The sequence below is a fragment of the Saccostrea cucullata genome, unplaced genomic scaffold (genome assembly GCF_032062105.1).
Source record: "Saccostrea cucullata isolate Sc308-1 unplaced genomic scaffold, CSIRO_AGI_Scuc_v1 ctg301, whole genome shotgun sequence".
NCBI classification, from domain to species: Eukaryota; Metazoa; Mollusca; class Bivalvia; order Ostreida; family Ostreidae; genus Saccostrea; species Saccostrea cuccullata.
This window is the reverse complement of record NW_026923980.1, coordinates 77,432-103,972: the sequence shown is the minus strand read 5'-3', so window position 1 is coordinate 103,972 and position 26,541 is coordinate 77,432. Positions and strand designations below refer to the sequence as shown.

Below are 26,541 nucleotides of genomic sequence, written 5' to 3'. Positions count from 1 at the left end.
ACTTTTTTTTATTTCAAAACAATCAAAAAACAATTTCTGATTGGTCAAGAAACAAAATTCCAGAAACAGAAGCAAGAATTTACACTAAAAATAACGAATAAATCCACTTTTGTGTTTAAAAAATAAAAAATTCTGATGTGTATGGCTTTTAACCAAAAATATCTTGACAAAGATGAAAAGGACCAATTAAGCTAACATTGCGTTAAAAACTCTCTGTCTTTACACGACATACACTGTGTTTTTTCTATATTCCTTTCAGCTCCCATGTATTTTCTTTGCTAATTGCAAGAAATTCTCTTCTTTAAATCAGCTCACACATGCAATCTTCTTCATTCTATATAGAGCACCCCCCCCCCTCCAGTAAAGGTCATATATGTTATTGAACAGCACTCCAATAGGTCACCCCCCCCCCCTTATTTCTTAACCTTTGTGTCTATAAAATACGCCTCACAGAACAATAATTACTTTATCACTCTCCAGCCTTGATGAAAATTAAAGAATTCAGCGAAATAAATCACTTGATCACGGATCTTCCTTTCTGTGTTTAAAAAATGCTACGGCGCTAGCTCACCTATCTTTTTAAAAGATAAACTTGTATATCATAATTTTACTCCAAAGCTTTCTGGTATTAAGTTAATCCAGTTTAACTGTTTACTACCTAGGTCGGATATGGAAAAGGAAACAGAGATTTCAATGATCAATATATAAACATAAGAAAAGGAAGAAGATTACATTAGCTGATTTGCAGACAATGCAGTATGAGGTAGTAAATGTTTATTACAGTCCACTAATTTATGACGTCTGGTGACTTCTCACACAGGTGTTCGGATTTTTAATAACTCAAAAATGTATTTTATAAAAGGCTATTTTAAGGTGATATTTAGGACTTTCAGTGATATTAATTATTTTTTAAATTATAAAGACTAAATATCAAATGAAATATACATATTTTACCAGTAACGAATTTTCTAGTTACGTCTCACACAACTCACATCTTTGAATTTCCAAATTTTCTTTGTTATTGTCAAGTTTAATTTGAAATTTTAAGCTCTTCAAAAAGGTGGTACCAAAATTTACGAAATATGAATGATACAGGTACAGAGCTGTCAAAAATGATACCCCTCCCCTTATTTTCCTAGTTTAGATTCAATTTTTCAGTATCGAATCAAGTGCTGACTTAATGGATAAAATCGGTTGGTCGAAATTATTGGAGAAATATACATGTACATTAAAAAAGATTCTACCTAAAGTTTATAAGCATTGCTTGTTGAATTAAATGATATTTTTTCTAAAACTAAAAAATATGAAAAATGTAGCATTTTATGAGAAACTTTTAATAGTGACATGCGTTATTGAAATTTAATCAACTATCGAGTGGTTCTCTCCAAATCATCTCTCAGTAAATCAGCAATAAAATTGAGTGATTCTCGCTTGAAACGGAACCTGGACCGAATTTGATTATCAGAGAGATCGGCCATATCTACTCTTTTTGTAATTTCGCTTTTTCTGTTCCTCATACAAATTTCCAAACAAAATAAATCCGCCATTTTTGTTTTTAATGATTAGTTAAGTATTTAATGTACCTTGTATACCTCAATTAAATGATGTCATTGAGATTTAACTAACGTTTAACTGTGAGTTAACTTTCGTGCAACGCATTTAACTCGCCGTTAAATTTAACTAGCCGTTAACGTAAAATTTAACTATCGTTCGTGCAACCGAATCCTGTATGTTATGGGTGTAAGTTTAACACCAATAAATCTATTACCAAATTTGCATAAATGATGCATCAAGGGATGATCATGAATACTCTCAAACTTGCTTCAGGTGTTGGATTTGAATTACATTTTCTTGATGGGCGACTAGTTTTAAGTTTTTGGATAGGTCCTTTAGTAACTGCAAGCCCTATTAAATCAAAATTGCATAGATTTTGCATTTTGGGATGTGAATTTCTAGAATATTAATTAATTGTGGGACTTTGACAACATTTGTTGAGTTGAGCTCTGTAATATCTGATTACCTATGTTTGATATACAGGCAGGTAGGAACCAGTTTAAGTTTGGGGGGGGGGGGGGGGAATGAGTTAAAACAACCCAAAATTCCAGATGCAGACAGTCAAATAAGTTTGCTAGTATGGTCAAAAAATGTGAATGGTGGTTTAAATGTCAGCATTCAAAAAAATGAAATTTTTCCTAAGTTTAAAAAAATGATTTAAATGCTTTTTGATAAAGTTGCTTTTGAGCAAAGGAGAAAGAACCCGAGGAACAAAATGTCACACCTAGATATTGTAATGTGACGAAAATCTCTTGGTTTGAGATGAGAGACCTTCATGTGATGAAAATGTAAAATTCAATGGATATCCTGATTTAGCTGCAGACCTGTAGAGTTATTGTTTCATATATTAGTTATGGAGTATAAAACCGTTACGCTACAGGTCTGTCGTTAATCCTGATTAATATACCTCGATCATCATTTAAAATTTAATTAAAACAACATTTTTTTTTACAAAACCAACTCCATCGAGTCTAAATACAAAGACGTCAAAGTGTGAACAATAACACAATTATGTTATGGAAGTGTTAATATAATAGGAGTTCATATACAACGAAGACTTATTATTATACGCGTTGCTACTGAAACCGCTTTATTTCAGCGTTCCTCTATAATTATCACTTTTCAGTAACAGTTTACAGTGGCACCCAAGAGAGATCGACTGACAATAGCAGTGAAAGAAAGCGGCTGGGGAAAACATAGGTAATCAGAGATTACAGAACTCACCTCAACGAATGTTGTCTTTCACAAAGACAAAGTTTCACACTAAACAATAATCTAATCATGTGCATCCCTAGATGCAATATATTCATTTTTTGGTCTGACAAGGCATGAAGCTATTTGGGAAAGGACAAAACTAAAAACTTTAAACTAGTCACTCATCCAGACAAGATTATTTAAATCCAGCAAAGCAAATATGAGAGTGTTCATTCTGTGATGCATCATCCTTGCAAGTATGGTTCAGATAGGCCTAATAATTTCTCGGTAATGGACCTGATCCAAAAGCATTACCCTGGTCACTCATCTGGAAAATGTAGGTTAGATCCAGCATCCGAAGCAAGTCCAATATTGTGCATCCTTAGATGTATCACCCTTGCAAGTTTGATCAACCTAAGGAGAGTTTGACAGTGTTCATTGCTTGATGCATCATCATTGCAAGTTTGGTTCAGATAGGCCTTATAGTTAGTTAGTTAGTTAGTTAGGCCTCTTCGTGCCAGGTGGCACATAAGGCAGCCACACAGTCCCTCCTACCAGTCCTATCCTTTGCTTTTCTTTCTACTTCCTTCCACATCAGCCCTATATCGTTCAGCTCTTTCTCTGATGTTCTTCGCCATGTTGTTTTTGGCCTGTCCCTTTTTCTCTTGCCGTCGGCTGTCCAGAAAATGTTCTCTCTTGTGATATTATGCTGGTTCTTTTCTGAGCACATGTCCGATCTCCACTTTCTTCTTACAATCTCTACCACAATGTCTTCCTGTCCTGAAATCTCCCTGAGTTCATTGTTAGACACTATTTTTGGCCATCTGATCTTAAATATGGTCCGTAGGCAACGATTTACAAACACTCTCAGTTTCAAAGTTGGAGACCGGTCCTTCGGATGAGACCGTATAAATCGAGGTCCCGTGTCGCAGTAGGTGCTGGCACGAAAAAGATTCCCCTGCTCAATGGCCCTAAGTGCCGAGTATAGGACAAAATTTGCAGCTCTCCGTCGGCAAGTGGTGGCGTCTCCATATGATTGAAAAATTCTCGAGAGGGACGTTAAACAATAAACAATCAATCAATATTGCCTCATCTCTTTGGCAATCTGTGCTGCTCTGCTAATTTCAAACGTAGTCTGCACATTCCATGCTGCTATGTTGATGTTCTTGTTTGGTCTCAGAAGGAAGCTTCTCAGTCTACTAGTTCTCTGATAATTTTCCTGACTAGACGTCATGCTTTCGTTTCTGATGTTACCCACTGAAGAACCAGGTGATACGTTTCTCTGTTTTTCTGTTTCTGTAGTCAGTGTTTACCACAGAAGGGGTGACTGGCCCCATGCTGCAGGCGTAGCCCCGTTAGCTGGCATTACCCGTTTCCACCTCCTACGACGGGGACGTGGGGCTTAAACATCAGGCTTTATAGTTTCTTTGTAAAACTTGAACCTGGTAACTCATCTGTAAATATGTAGGTCAAATCCAGCATATGAAGCAAGTCTGGTAGTGTGCATTCTTAGATTATCACCCATGAAAGTTTGGTCAAAATAGTAATTATATATCAAAAAGTACTTTAAAATGATAGGTCTTATAGTTTCTTGGTATAAATTTCTTTAACCTGGTTATTCATCTGGAAAATGTAGGACAGATCCAGTATCCGAAGCAAGCCTAGAGTGTGCATCCTTCGATGTATCATCTTTGCAAGTTTCGTCAATGTAAGGCGCATAGGTTCTTTAGAATGAATCTGCTCCCAAAAATTAAACCTGGTCACTCATCTGGAAATGTAGGTCAGATTCAGCATCCGAAGCAAGCCGGTAGATGTATCGTGTATCCATGCAAGTTTGGTCAACATAGGACTTAAAGCTACTTGAGAATGGGATCTGTCCCAATAACTGTAACCTGCAAAAATTCTTAATCTACTCTAAAAGCATTAACCTGGTCATTCCTTGGCTGAAAATGCAGCATCTGAACCCTGACTGGTACGACGAAACATACTAGAAGTATCCTTCGCGCATCTCTGATTAATGTAGGCATAGACGTACTAAAGAAAGTAGCACCAAACCCTGGGACTCCAATGCCGACCGTTTCACATAAGCTCCCCAAACTTCGTTGAGGTGAGCGAAAAACCTGAGCATATTGGCTAGGAAAAAGCACATATCAGATCAGAACTGAAAGTTTACTGGGGGGGGGGGGGGGGGGACTTCATTTAACAAACTGTCAGCTACTAAGATGATTCCATATTAATATCGTAATCAGTGGTGATTTTAAAAGGTTTCGATTACTGTCAACTATTGACTATCACTGCCTACATGTGATAATGCCTATTGTATTGACATGAGTTTGTCTTTCCTGGCCCAGTGAGAAAAAGATTTTTAAAGATTTTTCAATATATACAAAAACTTGGCCTATGAGCCATGTTGCAAACTTGAATCACACTACCTGAGCACTTTGGCCCAGTGGTTCTTGAAAAAAGATTTTTAAAGATTTTTCCTATATATTCATAATTGAAAAGTTTCAAAAACTATTACACTACCTGAGGATCCCATGGTTGGGCCCAGTGGTTCTTGAGAAGAAGATTTTTAAAGATTTTTCCTAAATATATATACTAAAACTTGAGGATATTGGCCCCACCCTATATTTTGAACAAACTTGGATTAATCATAGGATGATTCCACATGAGTTTCATCTTTCCTGATTTTCTTGAAAAAAGAATTTTAAAGATTTTTCCTATATATTCCTATGTAAAACTGTATTTCTTTGTAAAAATTGATCTACACTACCTGAGGATGATTCCACATGAGTTTCATCTTTCCTGGCCCAGTGGTTCTTGAAAGTTTTTAAAGATTTTTCCTATATATTCAATAAACTTGAAAATTTTCAATAGAAAAAAATAATAAAGTGGGGTATTTTTCAATAAAACGCTTATTTTTGAGAAGAAGATTTTTAAAGATTTTTCCTATATATTCAAAAACTTGATAGCCCCGGGGGGGGGGAACAAACTTGAATCGACACTACCTGAGGATGATTCCATATGAGTTTCGGGTTTTTTAAATTTTTAATTTTTTATATATTCCTACGTAAAACTGTTTTTTTTTTTGAACAAACTTGAATCTACACTACCTGAGGATGATTCCACATGAGTTCCATCTTTCCTGGCCCAGTGGTTCTTGAGAAGAAGATTTTTTAAAAATGCCATTAATTTTTCTCTAATTCATAATTATCGCGTGGCCCTTGCTTCCCCTTTACCCAAGGATGCTTTGTGGCAAGTTTGGTTGAAAATTCCAAGACAAATATAAAATATTTACGGACAGACAGACAGACAGACGGACAGACGGACGCCGGACAAAATGTGATCAGAAAAGCTCACTTGAGCCTTCGGCTCAGGTGAGCTAAAAACGATGGTACCTGTCGAACTTCATTTAACGCTGTCAGCTGCTAACTGTCAGTGGTGGGCGATTACTGTCAACTATTGACTATCACTGCCTACATGTGATAATGCCTATTGTATTGACGGTATTGTCTTTTAGTGAGAATGCATAAATTAACACTAAACAATAGGCCTATGAGCCATGTTGCTCACCTGAGCACTTTGGCTGGAAAAAGCAGATATTAGTTCATAATTGAAAAGTTTCAAAATATTACTCCCTGTCCCGGTTGGGTAGGGATTTGAACAACCTTGATTCTAACTGAGGATATTCTATATTTCTTGGATTAATCATAGGATTAGAATATTTTCAAAAGAATTTTCTCTATGTATTTCTTTGTAAAAATTGATCTACGGGATCGTTTTAGGGCCCCATCCTACCTCCCAGAAGTAATGTATCAATCAAACTTGAAAGGCTTTCAAAAAAAATAATTAAGTGGGGTATTTTTCAATAGAACGCATATTTTCGTTTTCCTCGTTTTTCTATACAAGATGGGGGGGGGCGTTTGGACGAGTTTACGGGGTTTTTTTTTAATTTAATTTTTTAGATTGTTTTTTTTTTATTGGGGTGGACCCCATAGAAAAAAAATTCCTGGATCAGCGCTTGCTTTTTCGCAGTAAAGAAAAATCCAAAACAGGTAATATTAAACGGACAGACAGACGGGCATATAATATCTTTGACGGCACTTGATTTGCCGTGGCACCTTGCCACATATTCAATTAAATTCTTTATTGGCACTAAAGCACATATTTATATACAGAAATGTGTTGTTAGCCATATACATGTATTGCAAAATATTATACTATTGTAAGCTTGTTTCTAATATCAAAACAGTCTCTGATATATAGACAGATTTGTTTTATGTGGATTAAGCAAACAAGATAAGTTATTAACATCTAGTACCCTTGAATACTTTTTTCTGACATTTTTATACACAGGACAATCAAGTAAAAAGTGTTTTTCATCTTCAACAATAGTTTCACATTGGAAACAAAATCTATTTTCTCTAGGAATGACAGGATTACGGTATCTACCTGTTTCTACGTACAACTTATGTGCACTTATTCTTAACTTGGAAAGATAAGAAAATAACATATAATAATTAATGTTATTTAGCAATTCAACGTGTCTTGTAATGTTCCATTTACTTCTCTTAGATATTGGTCAAATCAGGTACCGTGTATCAAGTCTGACAAAGAGAGAGGGGGGAAATTAATCATCAATTTAAATTATATCTGATCGACAGATGACACAATTTTGCTCGGGTTCAATTTTGCACACGACACTATCTAAAAGATGGCGGACACAACCGGCAAGGTGGGTGGAAGTACATAGATTATTTGCAATTTAGGAAAGCAGTCAATGTCAGCAGATGATTTTGTACTTTTTATTTTAGCAATAAAATGCTTATTTATTTAGCCATTGTACTTCACATACATACAGTTAATTGCTGCAACGATATTGTTGACAAACCGATCGTGCAGAATCGTACCTCTAGCGTGCGTGATTATTCCTGTAACCACCTATTCTCTTTATAGAAGTCATAGGAGTCGTCAGTTTTATCCATAAAGCGATGAAAACAATAACCAGTGATCTTCGCGAGCGAGGTGACGAATGCGGGTGGTTTCGCTCCCATACCTTGTTCGCTCTGAGTGGTTTCGCCTCTATTGTTCGCGCTGAGTGGATTCGTCACAAGTGGGTTGGCGTACTGTTTAATGTCTGCTTGTCGGTGGTCTTTTGATCATTAGACTAATGAAAGCTGCTTGATATAAAAATTAAAGATGAGAGACCGGACGCATGTTTATAACATGCCTGTTTATAACATGCAGTCAGAGAATATTCTGCCAAAAAAAAAATAGCAGCAGCTCCAGGAAAATCACTATATTTAGCTATATATTATATAGCTAAATCTACCTATATAGCTTTATTTAATAGCTATTTTGGAATAAGTTTCTGTTTTATGAAAAGCAGACAAAAAGTCGCATGTAAATTATGGCTAATATTTTTTCTAAAAGGTTTGATAAAAACAACCTAGGGCTAGATAGTAAAAACATTGCCTCTTTTAAACACTTTTTAACCAAAAAATGCATCTCTATTGTTTGGATAGCAAATTTTAAAACTAAAATTTATGAAATTTTTCTTTGCCAAATGATAGTTGACAGCTTGAGATATCATATCCCAAAATTTATGTTATATCTGGTGGTTAATAAAAAAATAATTTGTTGACCCCCTAGCCCCCTTAAAGGTCTTTGATTCCTCAAAGACCCCAACCCAGGCTAACCCCTGACAGGTCTCTCACCTGTCAGTTCCAGGGCATTGCACGGCACCAAATGTAACGAGGGAGGAGAAAATGCAGCAGACCAGACCGGGATTCGAACCCGGGCCCCCTGAAACTCTGGTCAGGTGCTCTACCAACTCAGCTATCTGGCCACTGGCGATCGAACCCAGCTGACCGCCACATAGCAAATACAGCACTGTCACAATCTATCAACTTAGCAAAATAGTACAGTTATTGTTGTAGCAGTTCAGGCTTCACTGACTGTGGATATTGACCTGGGTAGCTCAGCAGTAGAGCACCTGACTGGTAATACAGGGGTCCCAAATTAGATTCCCGGTCCAGCCATATATTTTTTTATGCATTGCTCCTTTCCTACTACATTGCAAATAGCTTAGACTCTCTGTATGTTGTAACACATCTAATTTTTTCATCTGCAATGTTAAATTATAGTGCACGTATACTGTGTATTAGGCCATAAAAAATTAATTTCTTTTGTGGGTGCCTCATTGACCCTTTTTATTGCTAAATCAATAAAATAAAAAAAATTAAAAAAAAAATAACCTCCCTCATCATTTATTGAGGTTTTGTACAATGTAAAAAGCTGCCTCATCATATTTTGGGGGCAATAAAAAGTAAAAAAAAAAAAATGCCTCCCTCCCTCATCATATTTCTTGAAAAAAGGCCTGAGAACCAAGGAATTAATTTTGCATAGCCTTACTTGTTCTTTATAAAGGGGTAACAAAATAATTGTTTTAACTTTTGCATCAAACACTTGAAATTTAATTGGTATCGATAACAGTGGCTGCTTTATTATGAAGACATGGAGAGGTAATTGTAACACTTCACTGTTTTACAGGTAATAACATGTCAGGCTGCAGTGGCTTGGGAAGCCAAGAAGCCCCTCGTCATAGAAACGGTGGAGGTGGAGCCACCCAGGGCTGGAGAAGTCCGAATAAAGGTAACAGAGTTCACAAAGGTCATTTAGGTTCTATACAGTAGACTCACTTTATATGAGTTCTCGCATTTATGGCGAATTTCAGCATTTTTCATTTCTTACACATATTTATTTTGTTTGAATTATCTAAGTTTATGATAATTTTTAAACACTATCAGGAAATTCCCAGTTACATTTTGCAAGAAATCAGAAAAAAAATTATACATAAAAGCGGTTTGAATAGAAGTTTGAAAGAGATGGAAAGAGAAGTTGATATATTCTTGATCTGAATTAGTAAGACATGAAGAGATGTTATCTGCCCTAGATTCTACACACTGGAGTGTGTCATACAGATGCCTATTTACTGGATGGATTCGACCCTGAGGGGGCTTTCCCTATTATCTTGGGACACGAAGGAGGTGGAGTTGTGGAGAGTGTGGGAGAAGGGGTCACTTCAGTACAACCAGGTCAGTAGGTCACTTCAGTACAACCAGGTCAGTAGGTAACCTCAGTACAACCCGATCAGTGAGTGTATGAATAGGTGTCATCTCAGTGAAACCAGTTTAGTAGGTTATCTCAGTACAACCAGATCAGGAGGTCACTTTAGTACAAACAGGTCAGTAGGTCACCTCAGTACAACCAGGTCAGGAGGTCACCTGCATACAAACCAATCCTGAAGTGTAAGAAAAGGTGTCACCCCAGTGCAACTAGGTCAGTAGATCACCTCAATACAACCAGGTCACTAGGTCACCTTAGCACAAACAGGTCAGGAAGTGTAGGAAATGGGGTCACCTCACTCAGTACAACTAAATCAGTAAGTGTGGGAGAAATGGTCACTTCAAAACAACTAGGTCAGTAGGTCACTTTATTAAACCAGGTCAGAAAGTTAGGGAGAAGGGGGTCACCTCAATACAACCAGGGGTCACCTCAGTAGAACCAGGTCATTAAGAGAAAGAGAGAGGGGGGGTTTGAGTAAAAAAGTACACTCTTTGATTAAACTGTGACTTGATCATAGATTAAGACTGAATAAATTACCACTGTGATGCAATAACCACTACAAAGTTAAAAAGATCCTTCCTGTAGATTTTTTTTACTCTTGCAGAATTCAATTTAAGGCCAAAAAGATTCTACAAATATTACATATAGGAATACTTTGAGCCCTTTGTGAGTTTTGTAATTTTTGACTTGTTTAAAATTTGTGTACTCTATAGGTGATCATGTGGTTCCTCTATACATTCCTCAGTGTAGAGATTGCAAGTTCTGCAAGTCACCAAAGACCAATCTGTGTGGAAAAATCAGGTAAAGATACAAAGAGATGCTAAATTACAGAACTCTTTCAGCTTAATTTAAGTTGAACTTGTCTGTAATCCTGAAAATATTTCTGTTTTCTAAATTGAACAGTTGTTTGTATAAATATTTTTACTCATATCAAGAGAATACTGTTATAGTATGGTTGGTATTGCTCAAATTCCTTAGAGAACTACAAAGTTAGATTTTGATATTTATAGGGCCACCCAGGGTAAAGGCGTGATGCCGGACGGAACCTCTCGCTTTAAATGCAAGGGAAAGACTCTCTTCCATTTTATGGGATGTAGTACCTTCAGTCAGTATACTGTTGTTGCCGAGATATCAGTTACCAAGGTAACAATTCTTTATCTTTACACCTGATTGATTTGAAACATTGTATAAGCCTGACCGATATGGGCTGACTGATTCAGACTGATTGTTATTGGTTGTCTGATTGTTTTCATTGACAGATTAATCCGTCTGCTCCACTGGACAAGGTGTGTCTTCTGGGTTGTGGTATATCTACTGGATACGGAGCAGCTCTTAACACTGCAAAGGTTGGGGAAGATTGCTTCATCTTCAATTTTTCAAAACTTGCCTTAAATAGAACATTTCAAGTTACTGTTTGTAATTGGGAAAAAAATCATAATTTGTAGTCATTAGATTCTTCTTGTTTTGTATTGATAATGATATTGAAGACAAAAATATGTGATCAAAAGCAGAAGACATAAGGCGGGTCTGGGGGGGGGACCATCGCAACCCCATTTCATTTATTATCTATCAAGTTACTGAATGTCAACATATTACTGAATCATTAAGGAATTGACTTTGTCTTCAATATTTATTGTATACAGGGTTATTTTCGCCCTTTCACACTTGCAACCAATTTAGCCCCGTTTTAAATTCGCCCAGTCACTGTTTTGTTTAAAAAAATATATTGTATATTTTGAATTCGCCCCTTTTTAAATTCGCCCAAACGATGTAAGGGCAAAAGGGGCGAAAATAAAACGGGGGGGAATATTTTCCTGTATACAGTATTATCTATGATTTAATTTATGGTGAAGTTTTTTTTAAAAAAAATCCTTTGAGAGGTCTTAAAGGTTCCTAAATTCTTCGTTCAATATACACAATATTCACAATTTAGATCCACCTGTTATATTTTAGTTTTGATTGATATAGGTAAAGCTTAGATCCACCTATTTATTTTAGTATGTTTATACTGGTAGAACCTAGATCCACCATTTTAATTTAGTTTGATTTATACAGGTAGAACCTGGATCCACCTGTGCTATTTGGGGACTTGGAGCAGTAGGACTTGCTGTTGCTATGGGTTGTAGGGAAGCTGGTGCTTCTAGAGTTATAGGCATTGACATCAACCCAGATAAGTTTGAATTAGGTGGGTATGTCAGTATGTCTGATTCTATTCAGTAGAGGGAAAAAATGTAAATAGAATACAAGGGAAAAATAACTGGTATTAAGTTTTAATTTTAAGAAAAAGGGTTTTATTTATATTTTTAATAATCACTATCTTTTGAATACAAACTTAATATGATCACGATTTTAAATACCAGGAGTTACATTACAAGAGTAGGTAGAAAATAAGCAAAATTGAAATCCACATACAGTACAAGGGACATGAACTCAAGTTTTTGGCCGTCTTTTTTTTTAATTATGCCATTATAAATTTATATTAAACTCTGTGTTATACACCGATTTCAGGTAAGAAGTTTGGACTTACAGAGGGGGTAAATCCTAAGGATTATGACAAACCTATCCAGGAGGTGCTGGTAGGCATGACAGATGGGGGGCTGGACTTTACGTTCGAGTGTATCGGAAATGTGGCGTGCATGGTAAGTGTCAGAAGAAGAGGTGTCTCATTAATGTATCAATATAAGCATAACATTATAAGGGTGACAAAAGTCTTTAACCCTTTGTGTGCGGGAACCCAATATATTGGGTCTGACGTCACAAACGCTTGCGTGCGGGAACCCAATATGTTGGGTCTGAGTCTGAAATTAGCGCTTCGTCTAATAAAACGTCGTATAAAACGTATAAATGAGCTGTGAATTATTCAGAATCTATCAAAATGTATTATTCAACTACAACACATTGAAAAATAGGTAATTAAGATGTGAAAATATGCGAATTGTTTGTGAAATTGTGATTTAAAGTGAAGGTGTTTGGCGTTTGTTACGATGAAAGTTAGTCCGCTATTTTTGGAAACAGGGAAAAAACGCGCATGTAATAAATATCTACTAACTTGCTCGAATATAAAGGAAAATAAAGAAATAAATCCAAAAAATAGTTAAATATCAATAATTCTAATAAATTTGTGTTAGTAGACTTAAAATTACTTAGAAATTTTCGATATTTTAGCAGAAAAACTCTGGTTAACTTGACTTGACCTTAACCTTGCGAAGTTCTTCCTGTTAAAACGAAAGTAGGATGCACATGCTACTGAACTTCAGACTGAAGCATATCGAGAGCTTATATGGTCGGCAAAGTTTTATATTTTGGACATAATGTGGTTATTATTTGTTTATTTGGCGTTTTGTAAGTAGGCATACATTACATCGTCTAAATGAAAACAATAATGCGCGAGATTGAACCTGGCAAGTCACAGACGTTTTTCTGTGCACGTTGTTTACATCTGCTTTGAAATAAAGGTTAACAAAAAATAATTTGAAGCATCTTGTTAATTAAAAGCATTTTTTTAACAATAAATAAACAAATAAATAAGTAAACAATTTTTTTTAAATCTAAAGACGGGCATTTCAAAAATGTTGAAAGATAAAAAAGGCTCCATCTAATAAAAGTAATAAATGTGGAGGACCTTGAACATTGTAGAAAATTTTCCAATGAGTTATTGCATTAATAAGTGAGTGAAAAAGAGATATATAGAGAATAAATATCCATCAACATATTTTTGTGATCAAGCAAAATTAATTCATGATACACGTATTCGAAATATACACAATATGAATTTTATAATTGACAATCATTGAGTCAATTAAGTGGCCCGAATTAACCTAAAAATTCTGGTTTAAAGCTGCTTGATGTTCCATCTATTTGGGAAAACTTTCAAATATTTTTTTATAACAGTATATGATAAATTGTAAAATTTTTAGCACAATTAAAAATTAAAAAATAAACTTGATTTTTTCTATATAGTGTCTTCAAATGTAAGCTAGTATCAGAAAAGATGCATTGATGCATTTGATCATGTGCATAATACATGAAAATGGTATAAAGTGTTTAAAAAATTTTGAAGTGCTGATTTTCCCTGAAATGACTGTCATTTGTGTAAACTGTGGTATTTGTTTTATTTCAGTAAGTAATAAAATACCATTTTTATTTCCTTGATGAGGATTATATAGACTCAATAATTTCAAAACGAAAATATGTTCCGGGATTTTTGGTATCTTAGAGTTAGATTTCTTCAAGGCATTTACATACTCTAGTTTGCATGGGACCTAATTAGTAAGTGAAAATAATTGGTACTACATGTATCAGAATTTTTTTTTAAAAAGTTTAAGAACATGTATCAGGGAGAAATTTTCTTTTTCTTTAAAATACTAGACTTTTGCCAGAATAAAGCATGTGGATTAAATTGCACATTTCCTCCACTTTTTATTTTTATTTTATTACAAACCAAAAACAGTGAGACTGCCCCAACCTTTACATGCACACACAAAATTATAAAATTCACTGGTTAAATAAAAGGTATCTCTACAGTTTAAAATTAAGATGAATTGTCATTTTTGTAGGCATAAGAAGGAGATCAGAGTCTTTAGAATGAGTAATTTGTAAATCGTATGGACTTGCATGTACATCTGTTCAATAGATTACAATAAGACAGGGTAATACAGCAACGAACACGAATATTGCGAATTTACAGATATAGCGAAGTCAGTTTGGATACCAAGCTAAATAAATTTAATTGATTTCTTATACAGTTATAACGAATTACAGATATAGTGAAGTAATTTCATAGGTCCCAGTGACTTCGTTATAACTGAGTTTTACTGTAGGAATTGTACTTCTCAAACTCAAAAGTACACACTGTACAAGTTTTCACCTATTAATATGGAATATGTCCTCTAGTTTACAAATTTATAAGGCCCAAGAAGCTTTTACATTCCATCCCTTCTAGATTTGTAACAGTAAATGAATACAGAAAAAAGACTAAGATTTGCTGTGAGAATTTTTTTTTAATGATGGTCAAAATTTTTTTTTTTCAAAAATGCAAATTCCTGTACAATTACTTATCATCAAAGATTACATTTTGGTCTCCAAAGATATGTTTATTTTTAAATATGAAAATATGAATAGTTACTAAGAATACAAAGAAATCCCATAGGGGAAATAAAATATAAATTTCATTACTGTATACAGGGTTATTTTCGCCCCGTGTTATTTTCGCCCTTTTGAACTTGTGAACAATTTTGCCCTGTTTTAAATTCACCCAGTCATAGTTCTGTTTAGGAAATTATGAGGTGTAATTTGAATTCGCCCAATCAAGGAGAGGGTGAAAGGGGCAAAAATAAAACAGAACTCAGGAACCCTGCTTCACTAGTCAGGTGCTCTACCGAATGAGCAACCCAGGTTGATACCCATAGCACAACCATTACATATCCCTCCTTAAAGTTATCTTTATCCTTGAAGACACAACCCAAATTCTTATTAGCCCCTGACAGGACTTTCACTTGCAAATCCAGAGGGGACAATAGCATCAAATATGTAACAAGGAAGGAGAAAATGCATGGCTGGACCGTGAATCTAAGAAGGGGCCCCTGCATCACCGGTCAGATGCTCTACTGACTGAGCTTACTTGGCCTATATCCATGACCCATACCATTAGACTTGCATAAACTTAAAAGTATTTCATAATATATTGATTGATATTATGGTACATATCTGTCAACCATCATTAACTAAAATCAATTGAAAAAAATCAAAACTGTTATTCACCAGTGACCACATTGAACGAAGTCATTTTTGAAAACATTATAAATGACTGTTAAAGGTGCTTAAATTTCTAAAATTTAAAATTCTAGTTTTCCTGTTGGCATTTATTGTTGCCAGCTAGGAATAAAACTTCTAAAATAAATGCCACATTTCTTACAGAGTGAGAAGTACTGTGGGAGGAAAGTTGATGAATATGTAAACTTTACAAATAACACGGAGATATGCATTTTCTTCAATAAAAACAAAATAAAAAAAAAGATTTGAGAATTACTAGAGTATATTTAGGGCTGTTAGATACCAGTCATTAGAAAATAAGACCTCTATAACTTAGTGTAAATGTTATTTTATTTTTTTTAAATTTATTTAACATATTGACTGCTTCAATTTGAAAATGAATACTAGTAACAGCAATTAGTTCATTGTTGTGCCAATTTGCTCCAAGATTTCCCAACCTCGAAAACTGCATATTCTTTGAGGATCATACTTTCTTATGTGATTGCCGATATTTCTTAAAATAATCACTGGTTTTATATTTGCAGGCTAATTGAATCTTCAATTTATACTCTTTTTAGTTAAAATCTGAAAAAAATCCATCAACTTGAATCAGAATTCACTTAAACCTACATGAATATATCCCTTACTCGGATAAGTATACAGTACAATGACTTTTCACAACATAACGGTATATATAACATTGACTTTATCATTGAGTTATTGTTTAAATTAAATTTTTTTTTGCATAATATTAAACTAAAATTGAATTTTTAAAGCGATTGATTTATTTTTTTTCATCAAAGTGCAATATTTTCTCTGAAAAATATTGTTAAAATGCTAAAAAGTCATTTTAAAATAAATTTTTTGAAAATTTGGTTTCCATGGCAACATAAAATATTAGATTTAAAAAAAAAATAGTATAGATTAAAAAACACAACATTTGCTATATATTTGCCAAATTTCAAGCAAATTGGTTGTCAACAATTTTAGATATTTGCATTTTAGTACACCATTGTGATAATTTTGTTGATATTACAAAACAACTCAGTCCTGAGGTTACAGCGCGCGTAAAACAAGTCAGCACACAAAGGGTTAAGATAACTTTATGGTCAAGTTTTTTTCCTTTTTGTTGATTTGTTTATCTGTTACAGAGAGCGGCCCTGGAGTCCTGTCACAGAGGCTGGGGTGTGTCTATGATTTATATCTTTATAGTAACTTTGCTCTCTATTGATTGATCTGTGTGTTACAGAGAGCGGCCCTGGAGTCCTGTCACAAAGGCTGGGGCGTGTCTACGATTATCGGGGTGGCAGCTGCCGGCCAGGAAATCTCCACCCGCCCGTTCCAGCTGGTCACTGGCCGAGTCTGGAAGGGAACAGCTTTTGGAGGTAAAGGACTTGCATCAAACTTCAGATATGTTTAATCACATCCATTGTTTTCCTTTTTTTCCTCTTTAACATGTTGGAGTATACTGAGCCATAATTTAATTACAGGCATGTAGGAACAAGGGGGAGCTCCCCCTCCTCTTTTTACCAAACATAACATTTACTATTGAAAATGTTCATTGAAGTCTGGTATCCCCCCCCCCCCCCCCCCCCCCCGTTTTGCTAGGGTAAATTGATATAAGGGTATGTAGAAAATTTGATACTGAAAGAAGATGGTATTGAAAAAAGTTGGCCTCCTATTGATAGGCTGGAAGAGCAGAGACAGTGTTCCTATGCTGGTGGAGGGTTATATGAACAAGAAGGTAATGGTGGATGAATTTGTGTCACACAATTTCAGCCTGGACAAGATTAACGAAGCATTTGATTTAATGCATGCTGGCAAGAGGTAAGCTTTTCTGCTTTTAAACATTAAAAAAAAGTAACTAAGATAATAAAAAAAATTACTGTATATTGTATTTTTCTAACATACAAATGAAATATATGTAGATGAATATTGATTAGAATAAACTGAAGAGACATATCTTGAATAACCAGTAATTTTACATTTCATCATCACAGTCATAATTCTTTGGTGTTAATACAAATTGAATTTAAGTACCAACTATTTTAAATTTATCGTTTTTGAAAAAGCCAGTAATATGAAAGTGTGATAATTTAAAATAAAATATTCACTTTAGGCCATGCAAAGTTAATTACTTGGTCTCAGGCCTTTTTTCAAGAAATATGATGAGGGAGGGAGGCATTTTTTTTCCTTTTTTATTGCCCCAGAAACATGATGAGGCAGCTTTTTTACATTGTACAAAACCTCAAAAAATGATGAGGGAGGTGATTTGGTGTTTATATTTAATTGATTTAGCAATAAAAAGGGTCAATGAGGCACCCTTGGAAGAGATGAGGGAGGGCCTGAGAACCAAGAAATTAATTTTTTTTTGCCTTAATTTACAGTCATATACCCACTTAAGCAAATAACTGAGCTCTTAACCAAATAATTGCATTGATAAATCTTAGTTCAATTTTTCAAATGTTATTTTTCTCTATATTGCAGCATAAGGACTGTTGTTCAGTTGTGACCAGTTTAAACGTTCACTCTCCAAGGAACCAAGCACGATAGCTCTGACTGATTCTGTGTAGCTCTGACTGATTCTGTGTAGCTCTTACTGATTCTGTGTGATTGTGGTTGTTGATTGTATACTTGACATTCTGTTAATCTGTGATGCAAAAATGCTTAATCCAAAAATATTGTGATGTATTCAGACGTTATACAATGATGCTTATGATAAATAAAATGATGATAATGACACAAGTTATAAAAGATTTATAACTGATAAAAATTAATAAAGTGCTGCAATGTATTCTGATTTGTTTTCTACAGGCAAAAGTTAATATACAATGATTGAAACAAGAATCAAGTGTTGACATTAGCTTATGGACAGGAAAGACTTTTTTATTATCTTTTTTACAAGTTTATCATACATTTAAGAAATGAATTTGATTTTTGAAGATTCATAAGGACATGAACTATGACGGTTCATGAAGCACGTTTGCGCTTTATGATCAATGTGCCGACTTGAAGCGTTTTTGTTCATTTACCTCATGAGTTTTCAAAAATTAAGGGGGCCGACTATAGTTTTATTGTGTGAAAACTACAATAACGAAACTCTTCATTTTTATACCATATATAACTGACATTGACATCAGTGTACATGCTAAGTTTTTAGTAAATCTCCGTTCAGGTATTTTTGAGGGACCGTCTCAAAATACAGTATATTTACTATAGGATTATATAGGAAAATGCCCATTTTTAGCACTTTAAAGCAAATTATACAAATACTACAATAGACATTTTGTTTAAACTATAATGTTTTATGAGATATACTTTATTATACAATATATGTAAGAAACACAAAATTCTACCGTCTTGTTACCAGAGGGGACATCTCAAAATGCAAAAAATTAGCAAATTTTACTATTTTTATAAAGTATTACAAAATATGACGTGCAAAATGGATTCACATGAAAACATAGTAAAAATATCGGAGATATTCTCAAAATTCTATGTTTTGAATTTCAAGAGCGTATGTGTATTACTTTTTCTTTAATAATATTTTTATTACCCCTTTCTTTAAGAGCTACAGATTATCATAACGTCAAAAACACACTGCAACGACGTCAACCTGCCTATCAATTGCAAAATCGGTTAAAAAATCAGTTATATCAAATTCTAATTACATTTTTATACCTATTATTTCTTAATTTTGTTTAATTTTAATAATTAAGCGAAAAAAGTTGCATTAAAACAGTAAATACTCTTCGTTTTACTATGATGCGCGAAATATTGCGCAATGGAAACTATAGTTGGCCCCCTTAAATACATTTCTTATATTTACAAAATTTTCTGATGGTGTAACAACGGAGATATTCATGCTCATCTATGGTAGTTCATTAGAAAGTAAACAGTCTTCTGATTTGCTAGTTCATGAGAAAGTAAACAGTCTTCTGATTTGCAAAGAATCTTAAGAAAAAATACATGGAAGTGTAAATATACTGGTTGGAACATATCTTGAATCAATTAATTTTATAATACAAAACAAATACGAGAGGTACTGTGAGCAATGAGCTTACTAAATGATACATCCCCCCTCCCATATGATTATAATGGAAAGGTCTATGTTTTGCTGTGGCCGGGAAACCCAAAATATGTGTCGGATCAAAGAGTAAAATAGGAGGTGCACAATGGCAATATGTAATAAAGATTCTTTGAAAGTTTCATTAAATTTCACGCAGTGCTATAAGAGGAGTTGCGGGTAAGAGATAGGTACCCCAAAGCGTAACAGACAGACGGACGGACATAGCAATTACAGTATACCCTCCCACTTTTCAAGCAGGGGGTATAATGATTATGTATGCTTTTAAATTATAAAGCGTAACTCAATATTGGTGTGAAAATCAAAGATTTTCTATGATAAAACTATACAGATAGATACAATCAAAAAAAGAGTACAAAAAAGTGAAAGGATATAAAGTTTTAATTACTTGCATTTAGAAATTGCATTTCTAGCGATTGATAACAATGAAATAAAACTGTGAAATTGAAACATTTAATATGTATGGCAAGTAATTTAAATAATATACTTTAATTTTATTGGAAAAGCAGAATAATTTGTTGAGGTTAAACATGTCAAATATATTTGATAAAACATTTTCCCTAAAAATAATTTTAAAAATATAATGCTTTTCTTTAAAACAACAAAATTTACTCCCACGAATTTAATTGCTTTTGGAGTGAGCGAATATGATAATTTGCAAAATAATAGGATATAAGCCTGCTCATTAACATCTCCAACAAGTTTATAATAAAAAAAAAAGTATCAGATTGAAAAGAGACAAAAACTACAACAAAAGTCATGACGTAGTGACCACTTTGCCTCTTCTAGTCTTGCTGGATATTTCTTCACCGTATTTGATCATATCCTCCATTGGAAGTTTGATCAAATCCACCACTGGGAAGTTGTGTATGCTCCAGTAAATATGTCATACCTTATGTTATCAAACACGACAACATTCATACTCCATTTAGTGTCATTTCTTCTGGACTACTTTCCCTACAAATAGTATAATCAATATTTATGAAATAAACGTTTAAAAAATTGGGTTAATTTATAAGATTGAAACAAGATGCGTTTGTGAAACACTGATGACCAATATGGCAGCTTATGGGGAAGGTTGAAGTTTCTCAAATAAAAGTAAAATTTCGAGGTCAGGAGATCAAAATTGTTTTTACTCAAAGAGAGGACTTGTGTCAATGGATATATCTGGTAAATATGAAAGCCCAAGCATCAAATATTCAAAAGATATGGTCATTTTAATATTTTCTAAAAAAGTGGGCCAAACTCCAACGTCAATGGGTCGAAATTAATGGTACGCAAGGGAATACCTTGTCATAAGAAATACACATGCAACATATAAAAGCCTTAGCACCAACTGTTCAAATATTTGGCGAAGGTTAAAAGTTTATTTTCGTGTGGAAATTGAAAATTTAGTAATAAAAGACATGGCAAAGGTTAGATTTTTTTTTATAAATCAAACCCTAAGGTCAAGGTCAAATATAGTTAACTCCTGCAAAGGACTTGCCATGATGATTACACGTGCAAAAAACAAGCCATAGAACTAACTGCTCAAAAGTTTTGGCCAAGGTTAAAGTCGGGTAATTTTTTGCAAAAGTGTTTCAGATTCCAAGGCCAAGAGGTAAAATATGTTGGTACCCAAAATGGTCTTGTCACAAAAAATTAACACGTGAAGTTTGAAAGTTATAGCTATAACCAATCAAAAGATGTGGGTAGGGTAAGAGTTTTTGCGGACAAACAAACAGACAGACAGGGCAAGAACTATATACCCCCAAATCTCTGATTTGACCAAGATACATTTTGTGCTGCTATTTTTAGAGATTCTGAATTTCCTATTTGAACTGGTGCACGAAATGTGGAGATAACGAACAGTATTCAAGCTCAAACTATACAAACTCTTTGGAGCTGACATTTAAATTAATCTTAGGTAGGATCAAGTGACACGGAGAAGCAATCAACCGCTGCCGACCGGTCACACCAACCGTGTGCGCCTTGTCATGATCAGTGTTTAAATGTTGGCCTTATTTTGTTCTCTGCATCTTGAAAATCCCCCGAAATATAAGGCTCATATTACATCATCCATCATCGTGTTCAGGTTCGAAGAACGCGGAGGGCACTTTTTTTGCTAAGATTAGTATTTTTTGATGGAAGTTGCCTCCCCCACTATTAAACCATTTCTGTGGTCCTGTGTACATATTCTAAATATTCGACGATAAAAATAGGATATTTTTGTACAGGTTTTCTCCTGTTTTTATCTATTGCAGACCTCTTCTTGTTTTAAATGACCTTGTGATTTGTTTATCGGTCTTTCTATGAGGTATATCCATGCATCTTTCCGATTTCAAGAAGATAATACATTTTCTTATTTTTCCTATTCCTTACGTCATCCAGTGATAATAATAATCTTTATTAATACCCTTCCTTTAGCATTTACCAGTAATTGAAGCATGGTTGTCATAAGCGACATATGTGTCATGTTTCTTCCTAAAATGATTCATTTAGCACATAATTGGAAGTCCCTATTTTGAAGGGTGAAAAAAAAGTAATACTTTACTTACTTATATAGTTTCTAGATCATGTCACCATGGTGACGACATCGGATCCCGATCCTGATCAGGTTGGGCCTCAGACGAGGACGGAAGGCCAGAATCTTTTTCACACACGCGACAACTTATATATCCGAGAGGTGTCCGTAACCTTGTGGAACATCTAAGTCGTAGTTCGTGTTTACATCTTGGGTGTACTTTTCTCACCAACACTTCACAAGGTCTTTCATGGTAGGCAGCAATAGCATGGCATGTCAAGTCGCATATATGACCACACTCTCGCCGGTAACCACATGGTTTGCCACATCCTCCAAATGGGATCATGTCAAAATCCTCTGGTTTAGATACCTCTGTCGTTTTATTTGGATGATTGACACACTTTAGCAAGATGCTGTTTCCATAATTTCCATCATCTTTCGCTTTAAAAACTATTTTTTTCCAGGTCTCATTTTTCTGAATGCTTTGAAAGTTTCCAAAGACGAACAAACAATTTTTAGCCCTGGAAAGTGCAACGCATATTCGTTTTGTGTCTTTCAAATGACCGATTTTCATTTCTTCATTACTTCTTACCAGTGAAAGTAAAATGATTTCATTCTCCTCACCTTGAAAGTTATCGACTGTGGTAACTGAAATTTTCCCTTTGTTGTCATATATTTTATGGGATATTTTGTCTTCTGCTGACTTTATACAGTGCCTGATCACTTTGACCTGATCTTTATAAGTAGATAAAATGGTTATGCCCTTCTTGCTATATCCTTGTAAGAACAAGTATAGACACAATCTTGCAATCATCTCTGCCTCAAATGCATTTTTATGACTTGTTGAGTTCTCTGACTGGCTCTCTCGATTTGTATGGCAAAAAAAGAAAATATCGTTCTTTATCCCTCGAATACGTTCATAGTCTAATACACTTGGATGATTTCGCAGTGTTTTGTATATAGTGGGAGTAAGCATTGCAGATATTTCTGGACGCATTCTATGTTGCTGTGAAAGACATTCGTATGGCATTCTATTTAACACTAGTCTCTCCATCAAGGAAACGTCAGTTTTGTGAGTTTTTGACAATTCATAATTGTGAACGGCTGGTCTGAGTTGTTGGTGATCACCTATGAGTATAAGATGTTCTACGTTTTTCGTCAGACAACCTAAAATATGTTGTTCCATGACCTGAGCCGCTTCTTCCACAATGACAATTCTGGGAAGCACTTCTTGTAGGATATTCATCCCAGCTCCTGTTGTTGTCATGCCGACAAGAAAACAGTTAGAGACGATTTTAATATCATCAATTTTTTTCTCTTTTAGGTATATTTTGTTTTTCTCTTCAAATTCTTGCATTAGTGTGATTTCTTCTTGACGAAGCAGTTCTTGAAATTTCCCTCTCCAGAACTTGTAGAGCCTCCACCTATCATCGATAGAAAGTTCCCAAACATTTTTAACTTTATTTACTTCCTTCTCCATCATTTCGCCATAAAGACGGAATCTCATGGAGACATATTTTAGTATTTTCTCTCTGTTCTTTAAGCTGAGTGCTTTCCAAAAAGGATGCAAGAATGATTCCTTTTTAGGAACCAGAAGCTCCTCAGACACAACTAGATTTGATAACACTCCCCGAAGAAATTTCTTTTCGTCAAAGTGCAGATCATCAGCATAATCCACAATTCTTTCAACCAATTGTGATTTGAAGTCTTCTTCATCGTCTGCATCAAGTGTTATTTGATTATTTTGATTAACCGTGAAGTTCGTTGTTAAGACTGAATCACTAAAGGTTGGATTTTTTAATTCAAGCCATTCGAAAATAATTTTTTTGTAATCGGCGCCTTGCTGCTTGAGCGAATCTATATGTTCTTTTGAAATGCATCCCTTGGAATACAAATGATCTGGAGAAATGACACTGCTCTTGGTCTTCTCTTTCCACAGTTCGTTCTCATGCAACTTCTGTTTTAAATCGAAAATGTTTTTTCGGTGTGCTTTTGAATTGCTATGCCTTTGTTTTTTCCTGATCTCTGTTAGACTGACCGCTTTAATTCTTTCGATATTACTCTGCGAACCAATGCGAACAAATGGTGGTTCTGATCGATGTAATAGTTTTTGAAGACTTTCAATATCAAATAAAGCATTGAAAAATTGATCGAGCGCGTGATTAGTATAACTAAGCAACAATATGGGGTTCCTTCCTCGTTCACTGCATCCAAGTCTGTTATTTATCATAAACTCTACGATCTTTAGTCCCATCCATGTTTTGCCTGTTCCTGGGGGTCCTTGTAAAATTCCAAGCTCTTTGGTGAGACAGAGTCTAAGCGCCCTGTGTTGGTCTCCGTCCATGCCTAATTCTTCTGCTTTTGGCCAATGTTTTGTTTTGAGGAGTGGTACTCTGCTATAATTATGTTTCATTGCCTTATCTCGCACTAAACAATCGAAATCACCATTACTTAATATGCTGTAACGAGGTTCAGCGATACGGGTTTTGAGATCGACAATATATTTTGAGAACGGAATAACTTCTCTTTCACGGCGGAGCATTCTTTCGGCCATTGATTTCATTGACGTAATTGTATGTCGGTAGGCAGTATAGAAGGATGTGCTTTCCAGCATAACAATCCTTCCGTTTGCAGCTGCCTTCATTTCTTCAAAAGCGGAAAATTTTTTACCAATTATATTCAGGGAAATTTTCCCCTCTTTCAAGTTCTTAGTTTTTCGCTCTGCGATTAATGCATAAAGAAGTGTGTCACAATTGTCGTATGTTAAGCAAACGATATTTCCATATTTCAAAAAGCTACAGAAATCCCATTTAACCAACTTGTGTTTTTTTGTATCAAACTTAATTTCAACAACTATTCCAGAATCAAGGACACACTTTCGTTCTAGAATATGTACTCCTTCATAAATTCTTATACTTTTGGGTCTAAATTTTTCGTTTCCATTTTCTAAAGAATTTGATGTATTTGCCATGAATTCCTTTATTCCTTGCCTCAGTGGACCAAGAAAGTCCTCAACAAACAGATAGAATTGTTCAGCAAGGTAGTCTTCTTGGGACTTATATGCGACGCGTAACTGTCTTTTCGGTAGTGGTGGAGCCTCTTCATTTCTGATCATTTTACTTGTGGGCAATATTTTAAAGTCTATTAAGGCATTAAGAATGTCACTTGGACTATCTCTGCTATGGATTAACACCTTTCTGTGGTGAAACTGATCATCAAGACTAGGTCTACGACTGGTTTCTGATATTTTTCTGGAATTGCTTGATACCTGTAAATCTTTCTTATCATCTGTTCTTGACTTGGCACTGAGTGTACCTGCCTTGTTTTCTGAGACAACCATTTTCTCTTTTGGTAGATTCGACATATGTTTATTATTGTTATTATAAGCAATCGAACTTTCTGCACCTTTTCTCTGATTGCACTCTTGTCTGGTATACGCATAATTTATTCCGCCTGAAGAAATAACCGATCTGTCTACAAGGTGATCATCCAATTTGCTTCTGAAATTGTCATCAGTTACTTTACAAGAAAAATCATCATAACCATTCTTTTGTCTAGTTCCATCTGATCTACTAGAACTATTTAATCGTTGTTCTTCTGAATTATTTTTTACCACGCCTACGTCCCCTGAAGTGTTTGCATTGTTTCTTTTAGACTTTAATTTGTCCCTGAGATCGCCTAGTGTATTGTGAGTACTACTTTTAAAGGTTTTTGGATGATATGGTGTGTAGGAACCATTTAATCCATCGGAAACGCCCGTATTGCCTCTGCTTGACCAGATTGGGCTATTTGATAGGGTGCTTCTGTTTATTTTTGAAATTCGTGTATCTTCCAACTGTATGCTGGTATGCCCTCCCAGAATCTCTTCAAGTTCAGGTACATGATTTTGCCCCGAGCTGTTCTCGTCTTTTTTGGAATTTATTTCCCTTAAATCATGTTCATAGCGCGGTTTTTTTTTATGGGAAGGCTCTTTTTGTCCTTTTGTTCTTTTACGAGAGTTCATCTTTGAAACGTAAGTCAATCAGTTTCTAGATATATTGAATTTGTTCTCTGTATTTTTCTTTTTAAGATTTACGGGTGTTTTACTTAATTTCATTACTTTCAAAATCCTACAAAAAATTAAGTAATTTACATATAGTTATATTATATTATTAATCATTCAGTTATTTGCAAATAAACTCTACTTTACAACAAAGAGCTTTCCAAAAATGAATATTAATGATAAAATAATAATAAAATGATATTTTATGAATCATTAGAAAAATGAATCTTAATTTTATATTTTTGTCATAATACTAGCATTTATTTGTATATTCTGCGATAA

General features: G+C 34.7%; 2 protein-coding genes across 2 annotated transcripts; one reads left to right on the top strand and one right to left on the bottom strand.

The window, feature by feature from the left end:
- Nucleotides 1-7,384: 7,384 nt before the first annotated feature.
- Nucleotides 7,385-18,376, top strand: LOC134265390 (alcohol dehydrogenase class-3-like). The gene is made up of 12 exons (XM_062747602.1): nt 7,385-7,483; nt 9,301-9,402; nt 9,704-9,845; nt 10,590-10,677; nt 10,887-11,019; nt 11,136-11,222; nt 11,932-12,061; nt 12,385-12,515; nt 16,877-17,012; nt 17,316-17,454; nt 18,115-18,198; nt 18,239-18,376. Exons 1-11 carry the CDS (start codon nt 7,463-7,465, stop codon nt 18,137-18,139), a joined length of 1,134 nt encoding a protein of 377 aa, XP_062603586.1. The 5' UTR covers nt 7,385-7,462; the 3' UTR covers nt 18,140-18,198; nt 18,239-18,376.
- Nucleotides 18,377-20,574: 2,198 nt separating this feature from the next.
- On the bottom strand, nt 20,575-25,400 carry LOC134265389 (NFX1-type zinc finger-containing protein 1-like). The gene is made up of 2 exons (XM_062747600.1): nt 22,252-25,400; nt 20,575-20,671 (listed from the first exon to the last, which is right to left on the bottom strand). Exon 1 carries the CDS (start codon nt 25,330-25,332, stop codon nt 22,273-22,275), a length of 3,060 nt encoding a protein of 1,019 aa, XP_062603584.1. The 5' UTR covers nt 25,333-25,400; the 3' UTR covers nt 20,575-20,671; nt 22,252-22,272.
- Between the last annotated feature and the right edge of the window lie 1,141 nt (nt 25,401-26,541).

Coding starts and splice junctions, on each gene's coding strand:
- LOC134265390 (XM_062747602.1), top strand. CDS start 7,463: ATGGCGGACACAACCGGCAAG. Junction 11,020..11,135: donor CCGAGATATCAGTTACCAAG/GTAACAATTCTT, acceptor TTTCATTGACAG/ATTAATCCGTCTGCTCCACT. Junction 12,062..12,384: donor CCCAGATAAGTTTGAATTAG/GTGGGTATGTCA, acceptor CACCGATTTCAG/GTAAGAAGTTTGGACTTACA.
- LOC134265389 (XM_062747600.1), bottom strand. CDS start 25,332: ATGATCAGAAATGAAGAGGCTCCACCACTACCGAAAAGACAGTTACGC.